This window comes from Saccostrea cucullata, unplaced genomic scaffold (assembly GCF_032062105.1).
Source record: "Saccostrea cucullata isolate Sc308-1 unplaced genomic scaffold, CSIRO_AGI_Scuc_v1 ctg3394, whole genome shotgun sequence".
In the NCBI taxonomy this organism is placed as follows: domain Eukaryota; kingdom Metazoa; phylum Mollusca; class Bivalvia; order Ostreida; family Ostreidae; genus Saccostrea; species Saccostrea cuccullata.
Genome location: NW_026918302.1, coordinates 55,999 through 70,107, shown reverse-complemented (window position 1 = coordinate 70,107; position 14,109 = coordinate 55,999). Strand labels below are relative to the sequence as shown.

General features: G+C 33.8%; 2 protein-coding genes and 1 non-coding gene across 3 annotated transcripts; all 3 read left to right on the top strand.

Moving 5' to 3' along the window:
• Window positions 1-67: 67 nt before the first annotated feature.
• LOC134262688 (presenilin-associated rhomboid-like protein, mitochondrial) lies at window positions 68-5,284 on the top strand. The gene is made up of 9 exons (XM_062745061.1): window positions 68-206; window positions 822-1,017; window positions 2,213-2,338; window positions 2,864-2,975; window positions 3,172-3,321; window positions 3,785-3,855; window positions 4,085-4,195; window positions 4,873-4,970; window positions 5,092-5,284. The coding sequence occupies exons 1-9, from the start codon at window positions 151-153 to the stop codon at window positions 5,180-5,182; spliced, it is 1,011 nt and encodes a 336-aa protein (XP_062601045.1). The 5' UTR covers window positions 68-150; the 3' UTR covers window positions 5,183-5,284.
• Window positions 5,285-8,230: 2,946 nt separating this feature from the next.
• Window positions 8,231-9,266, top strand: LOC134262711 (uncharacterized). The gene is made up of 2 exons (XM_062745081.1): window positions 8,231-8,600; window positions 8,800-9,266. Exons 1-2 carry the CDS (start codon window positions 8,231-8,233, stop codon window positions 9,264-9,266), a joined length of 837 nt encoding a protein of 278 aa, XP_062601065.1.
• Window positions 9,267-11,257: 1,991 nt separating this feature from the next.
• Window positions 11,258-11,479, top strand: LOC134262787 (small nucleolar RNA U3). The gene has a single exon (XR_009991107.1). It is a non-coding gene; the product is annotated as a small nucleolar RNA U3 (small nucleolar RNA).
• Window positions 11,480-14,109: the final 2,630 nt, after the last annotated feature.

The following is a 14,109-nucleotide window of genomic DNA, read 5'->3' as shown; positions in this document are numbered from 1 at the left end:
AGTCTTCAAGTGAAATAAGTTAAACTTTCGTACGAGTAAAACGTTTTGGTGATCCCTACACGTGTCTTTCGGGTGTCTTCGAGAGTTAACCTTCGTAAACATTAACCTCTCAAAAGAAAAACAGGAATGTAGTCTTATGAAACCTTCAAAATGCCAGGATCTTTGATACTTTTATGCAGATTTCCAGCAAAGCGATCACTGGAAAGGTGAGAGTTTTTACGGAGGACATGTATATCCTCTTTTTAATTTGGTCACACTGTCTCTTGCAGTTCGAATTTCCTCAGTTTCTGTAACCCCTTATGCAATGTTGTGGTATGCTTTTTTACACTTGTAATGGGAATGAATTTGTGGACCAATCTCTTCATGCCATTAAAAACAAGAAATATTAAATTACCACCAAAATCGGCGAACGATCATGTGAATATAAAATTAAAACAGTTGCTACTGGCATGAGAAAATTCCAGAATGATTTCTTTTGATAAGTTTAGACGAAACTTTTTGAGTTGGGCCATTTTTAGTCAATCTGCTGAGAAATGGAAAAAAAACTTTACAAGAAATTATTCGACCTTGGACATTGAATCAAATTTTTAAAAAAATAATTGGCGTCAACTTCACTCATAAAATATTCCAATTAATCCATTCTGTCATTATACATTTATGTAATGTGTGTAATTGAATGTTGTGCACAGTGCATGCACTTATGAACTCTAAAAAGAATTTTTCAATAAATTATTGCTATTTTTGTCTCTGAAGTAATTCAAGTTATTTGGTTGCAGCATTATTGTAAACATGGTAAATTCATGCTATATTTTATGTTTCAGTTTAACATCTTTATGCAAACACAGTCATGTTTTCAATGAAGCTTGTCAAGGAAGACTTCTCCTGCCAAAGGGAAACAACTGTTCTTTTACGCACAAACAGTTTATCAGAGGGGCTCGGGGCACAAAACTTGGTCCACATCAACCTTTTGAGAGTGACAGTTCTCTTCTCATGAAGCATTTCCTATTAACTGTCACAGTAAGGCTTAATTAAAATTGTAGATTTAATGGCATATTCTACAGACAGACAATTAAAGAAGAAAGGAACAGATAATTTATGATCTTTCTTCAGTGTTCATATCATAAGCATGATAAGCAATGTTCATTCTTTCCTTTTTGTTTCTATTTAATCTAATGTTAAGACCGCGGAACATTAACTGGCAAAATTGGAAATATACAGCTTACGTCATTTCTATCTGTTACAATCAAAACATTCAGTGATAGACAATGTAATGGGCAGGTACAATTCGACGCGGACGTTTGGAAAACATCGGATTCATTTTCAATCCACCTCAGCTACGCTAGAAGGCACATTATTACTGATTGACCCAGAAGACAAATAATTTCAATTTTGGTACAGTTTGAATTTTTTTGTCTAGTGTTTTAAATGAATAACTATTTAAGGGACAAATATTTCATTTCTGTTCGGTATATACATGTATATCTTAGTGTTGGTGATGGTGGTGGTGGTGGGGGGGGGGGGGGTGAACGATTTTTTAATAAAGTTGTCCAACAGTTTTCAGCGAAAATAAGTATAAAACTCATGCACTCTTATAATCCTAGAAATAAAATATATTGTCATGTTAATTAAGCCATGACCTGACTCGACAATTTTTACCCCCCCCCCCCCCCCCCCCCTTCTAGAATCAAATATCTCCTGAAAAACAATCTTTGTCTTGTATGACCTTTCTCGTTCTTAAAATTATAACAACAATATGTATTTGGGAGTTGAGATATAGTTGATTTTTGGATCATACATTCACTCTTTGCTTTCAAAACATCTCAGGTGGATTGAAAATGAATTTCGATCTGCAATTTCAATCCGATGTTTTCCAAACGTCCGCGTCGAATTGTACCCGCCCATTTCGTTATCTATCACTGAATGTTTTGATTGTAACAGATAGAAATGACGTAAGCTGTATATTTCCAATTTTGCCAGTTAATGTTCCGCGGTCTTATTTAATATTTTTCAATTCCTGAATCAGTTGAATTATCAAATTAAATTTATTATATAAGACTTGCTAGTTGCTGGTGCTATACATATTGACAATAGGATATCATTAGTTCAATTACATTTTCTCCTCTTTCTCCTCTTCTGTGAAAATTGTCTTTGTTTCATTTCATTTTCTAAATTTTTCATATCTTCAAATAATTTTTTCGTACATTTAATGTAGGTATGTGGGTGCAGTTTCACAGGTGCCATGATTTGGGAGTATGAAAACATAAAGAAAAAAATTCAAGCAATGAAGCAACAATTGTACTTCAACCATGGAGCATTCAAAAATCACTTCATAGAAGTTGTAAGTAGCAGTAATAAATCAATATACCAGCTGAGGGTATGTGTTATGTGATGTAATACCGGTATGCTTTACTTATACAAGTTAGAAAAAAATACACTGGTAACTTTTTGAATAGAAGTATAATGGAATATTTTTCATGCCCCCTTAGAAGAAGGGAGGGCAAATGCTTTGCTGCTGTCTGTCAGTTGGTCGATCTGTCAGTTTGTCTGTGGGTCCACCACCAGTTTCCGTTCATTTTCTTTACAGAGGTTGCACATATTGAAATGAAATTTCGTATACAGATTTATCGTTAGAATATCAAGATCAAGTTTTGTTTTGGGTAAGATTGGACCATTTTGGACAGAGTTATGCCCCTTCAACTAAGAAAATTCTAATTATTTGGGTGACAGGGGCATAAGTGTTTTACAAACATCTCTTGTTTAAAATAATTTTTATTTGAGGAAATACATTGAATCATATGTAAATGAATAAAGCAATTTATATTTTCTTCCACGACAAGATTTATTTTTTAAATTTTACTTGCAGACAAACCTAGTGAGTGGCATTGTTGTGATCAATGCTTTTGTTTACGTTTTATGGAAGATTCCCAGGATTTATCCCTTTATGCAGAGATATTTTTTATGCTCTCCTTGTAAAGGTATATAGAAAGTAAAACATTGATGCTTACTGTATTTTCTCACCATTGTCAATAAATATTAAATGCTTGTACTTTAGTATAACAAATTACATTTTAACTATTGTATGATGTCAAAAGTTACAACTTTTATAATTCAAATCAGACTTGCTATTTTCTCACTGTTGTCAAAGAATATTAATTGTTTGTTCTTTTTCAGAACAGTCCGTCCTGGGGAGCTTTTTTGCGGCCTTCAGCCATGAGAACTTCCTCCACCTGTTCTGTAATATGTATGTCCTGTTGAGTTTTTCTACTGTTACTCTTAGCATGTTTGGAAAGGAACAGTTTCTAGGAGTTTATCTGAGTGGTGGTTAGTGGTCTATTTATATATATATATATATACTGCAGTTTGTTAAACGAGAGGAGCCCATTCTTTGATTACTAGTAATCAATATTGTTTCCTTTTAAAGCATAAAAATATCAATTTTATCTCTCTCTGTAGAACGTAATGACAATCACTTTCAAATGAAAAAAAAAGAAATATTAATGTGGGAAATATTTGAAGCTAAATAATGACCATAAACCTTTATGACATTATAGGGGCATAAGTCTGTTAAAAAGACTCTTAATAAGGATAATGTCCTTTAAATACTATACTTTATCATGTTTATGTGTATAATTCTTAAAGGGCAGATCTGTAATAATTATAATGCCTCTTCTTTGTGGCTTTAAGGGTTTATGAGTGCCTCTTATTTGCCAGTGAGTTTTTTTTTAGAGGAGATTTTTTCTATTTAATTTACTAATCTAATTTGTTTTCTTTGTTCTTCTTGTAGCTGCTGTTTCATCTTTTGTGAGCATGTGTAACAAGGTTGCCTGGAAGATTCCAACCCCTTCTGTAGGAGCGGTGAGCTGATACTAAAACTTTACTAGCATATCATATTTTCGTTTTTAGAAAAGCATACTTTGTCTTGTAGATTCTATCAGATTTTTTAGTTATTAAATTTGCTATAAATAAGTTCTTACAATCATAATTTGAAATATTCAAGTTCCAGAATGCATTATCAGTTAAGGTCAGTACAGATTGTCTGCATTCTTTTATTGTGTTGTTGAATGGTATTTTTTCTGTCGTTTAGTCAGGTGCTATATGTGCCTTGATTGGAGCCACCTGTCTTACCTACCCAGATAGCCAACTCAGTATAGCGTTTATAGACCAGATTATCCCACACTCATTTTCAGCTCAGTCAGTGAGTATAGACATTAAATCTACCCAGATAGTCAACTCAGTATAGCGTTTATAGACCAGATTATCCCACACTCATTTTCAGCTCAGTCAGTGAGTATAGACATTAAATCTCCCCAGATAGTCAACTCAGTATAGCGTTTATAGACCAGATTATCCCACACTCATTTTCAGCTCAGTCAGTGAGCATAAACATTACATCTACCCAGATAGTCAACTCAGTATAGCGTTTATAGAACAGATTATCCCACACTCATTTAAGGCTCAGTCAATGAGTACATATATAGACATTAATTCAGTTGTATTTTTTTATCAAACACTTCATTCCTTTAAATTCTTGCTTGTACATGATAAATTTAGCTTGATTGATTTAGAGGTGAATCATTTCTAGCTGTATCATTGTTGTACATAAAATAATATCAGCTGATTAAGTATTTCTTCCCAGTAATAGTATTACACATGAAACACTGACCAACAATAATAGTTATTGTATACTTGTGTTGCACATTCTTTGCTCTCAGTTGAACGCATCTCATTCACAGAGTCATTTAAATTCATCCTTCAAATAAAGATCTATATACCCGGTACTAGAAAATATTCAAATGCCTCTCTATTCTGATTTCCCATGAATATCAGAATAATATAATACAGTATTATTGCAAATGTATTTTCCATCCCTAGGGTCTACTAGCATTGGTGACCTTTGATACCTTGGGAGTTATATTTAGATGGGGATTTTTTGATCATGCTGCACATTTAGGTGGAACCTTATTTGGCATGTAGGTATTTTTCTTGGAACTATATAAAATTTCAGTATTTTAAATAATTTTTTTTTGTGATTTTACATGAATCCTGAAAAGGAAATACAAAAACTGACACTTCACGACTTTTGTTTTTCAGATGGTATATGAAATATGGACAGGATCTTATCTGGAAAAAGAGGGAAGCTGTAATTAAATGGTGGCATAACATGAGGAAACCTTCAAAATGACTGCACTTTTTAAACTAATAAAATTTACATTATTTATGGCATTTTGAAAGTCATTGTTATGAAAAAAAACTTTAAAAAATTAAATAAACATGTGTATGTGTCTCTTAAACCTTTGCGTCGTAGTCTGAGGTTAATTAGAGAAAACAGTACCAGGATATGAGTACCAGTTTGAAGTGATCTTACTTCTAAAAATCAATACATTAAGTGATACTCAAAAATAATGACAAAACATAAATTAATTGTAAGATTTGTTGCAACACATACATTTATGTATAAATGACCTTGGAACCAAAATTATCCATTCAGGGTCAGTGAAATACATAAAATGGGGCTGTGTAAAGAATATGCATCATGTGTCAAAGTTGTTAGATCTGTGTTATAGTTTATATTAAATTTTGTCAATCAGACATTAATACTGGAAACACTGATTTCATATCTACCATAATCACTTGTAGTGTCATTGTGCACCTCCTATATATTACTATTAGATTGACACATATTTCTTTTTTGGTTTTTCATAGCAAAACAGGGATACAACCATTCTATTTATAATATTGAAGGGTACCCATCTCTTATCCGCAACTCCTCCTGTACCACTGAATAAAATTTTTTATGACATTCACAAATTCTTTCTTACATAGTGCCATTGTGACGTCCTGTTTTATTTACTTTCTGATCTGACACTTATTTCGAGTCTCCCAGAGGAAAAAAAGTATTTGCCATTGTAATCATATGGGATGTGGTATCGTTTTGTGAGCTCAATGCTCACATTGTCTCTAGTCTCGTCAATAATTTTGAAACATTCGCAACTGCACGAAGTGTATATCATGTAAAAACTATTTGCCACTTTTTTGCGAAAAAAAGTATCTATGTGATTTTGTTTCTTGAGGAATACCTAATGTATGTATTTTAATCTTAGGACTAGAGCAATTAAACACAGGTGCTTGACGTTTTTAACCTTTCTCTTCATAAATAAAAATATCCCCTGTACTATAATAATATAGTACAGGAGATATTTTTATTTACGAAAAGAAAGGTTAAAAACGTCAAGAGCCTGTGCAATCAAACTGATAAGAATATAGATCATCAGAATATATTGTTAATCGGTCGGTGTCTTAATATGGAAACAAGTAACATGTTATGTATTCTTTTTGGTTTCCTTAATGTAATCTGTGTTTTGGGTCACCCGGGATTGGAAATCCACTCGGCAGATGTCGAAGGGAAAAAGTTATGTTCCGATGAGAAATTTTTTCACATTCAGCAAGAAAAAATTGACTTTCTTATGAGAAAAGTTTCTGAACTCTCAGCTGGTTTTCAACAACAGAAGACGGAAATAATCAAACTGAAAAACGAAAATAAATATCTGATTGGTGCTTTGTCGGACATTGAGAAAATGTTTCAAAGTAGTCAACGCAAAGATGACCATTCGAAGTTAAAATATGAAAACGGATAAATTAAGAAGAGTTCATTACAACAAGTGGAAGAAGATAGAGAGTCGACAAAAGCTACAGAAAGGAAGGGTATCTCAAAAATCAGAAAAGGTATAGTTAATATTGACATATTACTCAAAAATAAGCGTCAAAACCGAGGGGGTCTTAGCCCCCCCCCCCCTCCTCCCCCCGCTTTTTTGAAAAGATAGACAAAATAATAAAGGCATTGAAAATTGCAATTTGGGTCCCCTCCTCTTTTTCATAATACTTTTCTGTATTTATAAAATCAAATTTCACTGAATTCAAAGTTGTTGATGGTCTTCATTAAATGGTTTGCTGCAATCACTTTTAAAAGAAACTTTTTCTCCACAGAAAGGCTATTGCTACCACTTCCTACAACCCATGCACCTCCTACAAGTATATATAAAGACGTCATAGCTTTTTATGCGTATATGACGGGTGACAGCATTGACCCTGGTGCCTCGCGCACTCTCATCTTTGATAAAATAATCACCAATGCTGGAAACGGATATCGCAATACCACTGGAGTTTTCATCGCTCCCCGAACTGGCTTTTATGTTTTTTCATGGTCCATGCGTTTATTCAACGGTTCTTACCACCGAGCGGAACTGGTGCACAACCACAACGTTATGGGCGTGGTCTATCTCTACGCCCCCACCGGAGACCACACGGTCAGTCGTACGGTAGTCATTCACGTTAACCAAGGGGATGAGGTTTTCATCAGAACACAATCCGGGGCCAATTCTGGGAACATAGAAAGTGGGCCTGGTGGACGTACGTCTTTCTCTGGATGGAGACTAAATTAGACTTTATTGACCACAATGACTTCTTCTGCAAAGTTTTCATCAATACGAGAATAATAAAAAGAATGTTTAAATATACTTCAGAATCTTCATCTACATGTTATTTCCCAAAAATATATTAAAATTATATTTTCTTTCCATTTAGATTAAAAGGCTTTGAAACCACTCAGAATGTGACCCGGCCTTGTTTATAAAACATGGAAACAACCATCCTATCTAGTATAATATTGAAGGATACCCATCTCTTTTCCGCAACCTCTCCTATACATGCACCACTGATTAAAATTTAATGTAACTTTCACAAATTCTTTCTATACTTTTTGATCTGATACTTAAACTAAGTCTCCTAGAGAAAAAAGTACATTGCCATTATAATCAAATGGGAGCCAGGAGTATCGTTTTTCGAACTCTGTGCTCACAGTGTCTTTAGTTGCGTCAATAATTTTGAAGCATTTGCAAATGCACTAAATGTATAGAATCTAAATTTATTAGCCACTTTTTTGTGGAAAAAAGATGCATTTATATTATTCATAGGCTTCGGAAGCAAATTGAAAAGGGGGGGGGGTTGGCGGGGCTAAACCAACAAAAAAAGGTAAACCCCAATTTTCAATGCCTATACTATGTATTTGTTTGCAAAAAAGGGGGGGATAAGCCCCCCCTTCCTAGCCCCCTGGTTTCGACATTATTTTGTTTCTCAAGGAAGACCTTTGTATTTTAATCTGACGGACTAGTGAAATCAAACTGATAAGAAAATAGATCATCAGAATATATTGTCAATCGGTCGGTGTCTTAATATGGAAACAAGTAACATGTTTTGTGTTCTTTTTGGTTTCCTTAACGCAGTCTGTGTTTTGGGACACCAAGTTCACTCGGCAGATGCTGAAGGGAAAAAGTTGTGTTCCGATGAGAAAATTTTACACATTCAGCAAGAACAAATTGACTTTCTCATGAGAAAAGTTTCCGAACTTTCAGCTAATTTTCAACGACAGGAGACGGAAATAATTCAACTGAAAAACGAAAATAAAAATCTGATTGGCGCTTTGTCGGAAATTGAGAAAATATTTCAAATTAGTCGACGCAAGGACGGCCATTCAAAGTTAAAATATGAAAACGGATTTAAGAAGACTTCATTGCAACAATTAGTGGAAGAAGACAGAGAGTCGACAAAAGCTACAGAAAGGAAGGGTATCTCCAAAATCAGAAAAGGTATTGTTAGTATTGACATATTACTCAAACATAGGGGTCGGAACTGAGGGCCCCCACCACACAAACGCTTTTTTTCAAAGAAAGACATAATTAAGGCACTGAAAATAATTGCAACTGCTCCTTCTCCTCCTTCCCTATTGATATGTTACATTATTTTTTGTCTCCACGGAAAGGCTATTGCTACCACTTCCTACAACCCATGCACCTCCTACAAGTATATATAAAGACGTCATAGCTTTTTATGCGTATATGACGGGTGACAGCATTGAGCCTGGTGCCTCGCGTTCTCTGATCTTTGATAAAATAATTACCAATGCTGGAAACGGGTATCACAATGCCACCGGAGCTTTCATCGCGCCCCGAACTGGCTTTTATGTTTTTTCATGGTCTATGCGTTTAGTTAACAGCGCTTATCACCAAGCTGAACTGGTGCACAACCACAACGTTATGGGCGTGGCCTATCTCTACGCCCCCACCGGAGACCACACGGTCAGCGGTACGGTAGTCATTCACGTTAACCAAGGGGATGACGTTTTCATCAGAACACAATCCGGGGCCAATTCTGGGAACATAGAAAGCGGGCCTGGTGGACGTACATCTTTCTCCGGGTGGAAACTAAATTGAATTAAAAATTGACAAAGATAATTTACCAAATTTGATTTATTCGATGTGAAAGAAATTATCCAATGTATTTATATCTTTGTAAGCATTTGACATAGATGTTAATGATGTATGAGAAATTAATAAAAGACGAAGAATACACCTTTTTTTAGTTAATCTACTTTCTCATTTTTTTTTTACAACTTCGTACACGTTGATCAAATCAGTAAAAATCAATTAGTTATCGACCACACGTGATGCGTGATTGTTTATGGTAATATTCTTTTCTACAAGATAAAAGTGTAAATATCGACAGATCCCCCTCTTTAACAGAAATCATCACCGTTCCTGTTGTCTGAAACACGTGCTGGTCACATATAAATCTCTGTGTCCAAACAGAAAATGACGTCATGATCGAACAAACATCAGTTCGACAGAAGGTGAGATTTTTAGTTTTTTTTGAAAGAGAATGGAGCTTTTAAAATGTCTAGTCATGTGTACAACTTTATTTTGTATTTTTGGAATTTCAGCTAATGCACAATTAAGTAAGTAAAAAAGTTTTTATTCTTGTGTACTTCAGACTATCTATGGTCATTTCTTGAGCATAAAAAATATATCAGATTTTCACAAAAATTACGAAGGACAAAGAAATTTTAGTGGATTTCGCTATACTTTGAGGCAGTTTTAAAATATGATATAGTTTGGTAAGATAGAGGGGATGTTCATTTTATCATATTTTCCAAATATCAGCTGGATTGGTTACTTCTCTAAATTCTATATAATTTTTTTTAACTGCGTTCAACATATTTTTCACAAACAGTACATATACGTTTATTAAACCATCATGTTTTTTTTATGTAAACCCTTTTGCAATAATATTCATTTTTGATGTGTCTACACAATTAGTACTTATATAAATGTGAAATGCTTAAATTTTTGCCTTTTTATCGGAACATAGAGCATTAAGCTCTAGCTTATCGGAAAATTGATTCATCTATCAATTTCGGTATTTTTTTTTTAAGATGAAAGTACATTTAGAGAGCTTGATTTTAGCAACCTTATCAGTAAACATGTTCTACCAAAAATGAAGGGGCACATTTTTATGCCAGAAAATGATACTACAGTCCAGAATGACACAGGTGAGTGTGGCAGATATGCTTTTATAAGATTTATATTATAAATGTTTAATTTTAATTATATATAGCTAAATAACACTTCTTGTTAAAAAAATTGAGTTTTAAGCAGACTTTAACATTATTTTTTGTACATGCATAGCATTCAAATCGGTACCTTTATTTTCAGAGATAGTTACACCTACTACCAGGAAACTAGATTTTGGTAAGATATTCATTATGTTTTTGTTTAGCATCCTACGAATATATTTTTAAAATAAGTCCTACTATTTCATTTTATTTATTATTTATTTATTTATTTATTTATTTATTTATCTATTAATTTATTTCTTTCTTTCTTTATTTATTTTTTCTTTGTTTGCTATGATACTTATAATAATACAATAATACAGATGCTTAATATTGAATAAGTTTTACGTACTTTCTTTCATTATCTTATTAGATCTCTTGAAATGTTAAAATGGTATTGATATATATTTTTGATCACAAAATAAACGCAAATATCCGAGATTCCAGAAGATACGAAGAACTTAAAGTTTTATCTTAGTTTTATTTAATAAACGAGTTACCTTTTCATACCTACAGACACACGTTGGATTATCTTTCTTTGAAGATCGCCGCATTAATACATGCCATTAACAGAATGACCCACTTTTATAGTGTAAACGTGCTTTTAATGCTTATCCTTTAAGTTGATATAAAAGTTTATTAGACAATAATTGACATCATCAATTTGATGTTAAATCTAGTTATGCAGTATTAGAGTTAATACTGAAATGGAAAAGAAAATATTAAAGAAATTCTTTTCCATGTAAAACTCATTACTTTACCACTGTGATATATGCAATAAGTATATAAGTGAACACAGAACCACGTGGCGGTAAGATCATACTCTTAGGGATCATTTCTATAGTATGTATCGCCGGGACACCAGGTAAAACTGTGTGAACCAGAAACCACGACGATGAGTCAGAGTGGCCCCTTCTGAGCGTGAAGCGGGCGAGGGCTGCTGGGCTTCACCGCCCAGCCCGGCCCTCGTCATTGATGACCGTTCCTCTCTCCCATAAGTGGTGAGTTGGAGGAAGGGGTCACATTCTGAGTGGTTTCAAACTTTTTTAATAATTAAAATAGAAGGAACTGCAAACTTTATCTATTTTTTGGTTAATTGGTTAATTATTAAGTACTGTATCCCTCGGGAATACTACGATGAGGATCAACTCTCAATAAAATTTGGAAATTGATATTTCGACATAAAAAAAAATTGTGTACAAATCATGTACAATGAAGCGCATTGAAGTGGTAAAATTTTCCGTTCGAATGGAACGTTTTGAGCTATATTTAGAGTGTTTATTGTCATCTTTTGACACGCCCATTTCTTTAGAAATTGATAAAACGGTCAAGTTGTTTCTTCAAATACCTGTAGAACAGGTTTTCCATAAATATAATAGCCAATGAAATTGAGGATCTAAATAAACACCGAGTAAACACGTGTTCGACCAAAACATGTGTTGTGGTAACTTCAATAGACATGGATAAGTTCAAAAATATGCATATATTCGTTGCAATTTGTGTTTAACAGAAGCGGGGAGTATCTAACTCCCTCTTCTATTTTTTTAAAGCTCCATTTCAGTGTAACTCATGATGCTTGTCGCGAAGAATGGGATGTCCTAAAACTACGACGAATATTACTTTCTCGTTTCTAAAAATATGGGCGTGTCATTGTGTTATAAATGACCTTCAAAACATGACTCAGAACTTTTCATCCAAACGGAGAATTTTACCACTTCAGTGCGCTTCATTGTATACGTAAAACCTACATAATGATTAAAGTATACTGTAATGGTGGTGGTTACAGCACCCAAAACTAGAGGTACTGTGAGCACTGAGCCTACTAAATGTTACACCCCCCCCCCTTCCTGCCTCCCATATTAATATAGTGGCGAAATAGATGTTTTGCTCCGGGAGATTCTAAATAAGTGTCAGATCATAAAGTAAAATATAGGAGGTGGACCATGGCATTATGTTATTTAAAGAATATGAAAGTATCATCAAATTTTATTTAGAGGCGTGGGAGGAGATGGATACCCTTCAATATCATAGAAAGAATGACAGTGTCCATGGTTTGCTATGAGGAACTCGAAATATGTTACCGATCAAAAAGTAAAAAAGGAGGTGCACAATGGCAATATCTAAAAATGATTCTGTGAAAGTTTCATTAAATTTTAATCAGTGGTATAAGAGGAGTTTCGGATAAGAGATGGGTTGACTGACGAGGTATCATTTAGTAAGCTAAGTTCTCACAGTACCTCTAGTTATAACCCCCTCCCCCCTCCTGCTTGAAAAGCGGGCATACCTGTAAATTGTGGTCGGGATGTCCGTCCGTCTGTCACGCTTTGGGGTACCCATCTCTAATCCGCAACTCCTCCTATACCACTGAATGATTTTTGATGAGACTTTCTCTTTGTTACATAGTGCCATTGTTCACCTCCAATTTTACTTTTTGATCAGACATACATTTTGAGTTTCCAAGAGCAAAACATGAACACGACTTTTCTTTTTATAATTTTGAGGGGTATCCATCTCTTATCCACAACTTCTCCTTTACCACTGAATAAATTTTAATGATACTTTCACAGATTCTTTATTACATAATCCCACTGTGCACTTCTCATTTTACTTTTTGATTTGACACTTATTTCGGGTCTTCCAGAGCAAAACATGGACTTACCATTATAACTATATGGGAGACAGGGATATCATTTAGTGAGCTCATTACTCGCAGTACCTTTAATTGTATTTTACTCAATACAATCAATCACACAAAAATCTTTCTTCATATCAAATGGTTAATAAGTTAAATATGGAATTAACACAACTATTTATTTATTATATAAAATATTTGTCAGTGTGCAACTTGTTTGATAAAGACACAGAAGGTTTAAAATCATCTTGTTGTATATTTTTTGTGATACCAATCATTCCAAATACGCTAGTATTTAAGTAAATTAGTCTATTTATGCTGTACATTCTATAAAAATATACGCGAGCAATTTATTTTCTACCAGAAGCAAGGATACCGAAATTTATAAAAATGTTTTGATTATAATGAAATACATGTAAAACCATTAATAAACTGCTGTTTTGGATATAACTACCCGCGAATTCTTTTTTTTTCTGCGATTTTACTTCTACATATTTTCTTATTTAAAATATAATTCCCATAACTTATAAAAATGAGGTATTGGGTAATTTATTCTATTCATTAAAAATGTTTAAAGTCAAGTTTCTATGAATTAATTAACAATATCTGTCCATCCATTATAACCCCCCTTTCCCTTCCCGCCGCTTGAAAAGTGGGAGGGTATATATGTTTAGAGATCTAGATGTTCTTGCATCTCTTTGGAGTATACTCATCTCTTATCTGCAACTGAATGAAATTTAATGAGACTTTCACAGATTATTTGTTACATGGTGTCACTGTGCATCTCCAATTTTACTTTTAGATCGTAAGCACATTTCGGGTTTTACATAACGAACCATTGACACTGCTATTTTTTCATTAATTAATATTGAAGGGTGTCCATCTGTTATCTGCAACTCTTCCTATACCACTGAATAAAATTGAATGATAATTTCAGAGATTCTTACATAATTTCAGTGTGCACATCCTATTTCATTTTTGATCTCACACTTTTTTCGGGTCTCCCAGAGCAAAAAATGGACCCATTATAATC

Bases quoted from the DNA above. Each gene is read 5' to 3' on its own strand.
- LOC134262711 (XM_062745081.1), top strand. From the start codon at position 8,231: ATGGAAACAAGTAACATGTTTTGTGTTCTTTTTGGTTTCCTTAACGCA. The intron at 8,601-8,799 runs CAAAAGCTACAG...TTACATTATTTT, and splicing joins GGAAGAAGACAGAGAGTCGA to TTGTCTCCACGGAAAGGCTA.
- LOC134262688 (XM_062745061.1), top strand. From the start codon at position 151: ATGCCAGGATCTTTGATACTTTTATGCAGATTTCCAGCAAAGCGATCA. The intron at 2,976-3,171 runs GTATATAGAAAG...GTTCTTTTTCAG, and splicing joins TTTATGCTCTCCTTGTAAAG to AACAGTCCGTCCTGGGGAGC. The intron at 4,196-4,872 runs GTGAGTATAGAC...TTCCATCCCTAG, and splicing joins ACTCATTTTCAGCTCAGTCA to GGTCTACTAGCATTGGTGAC.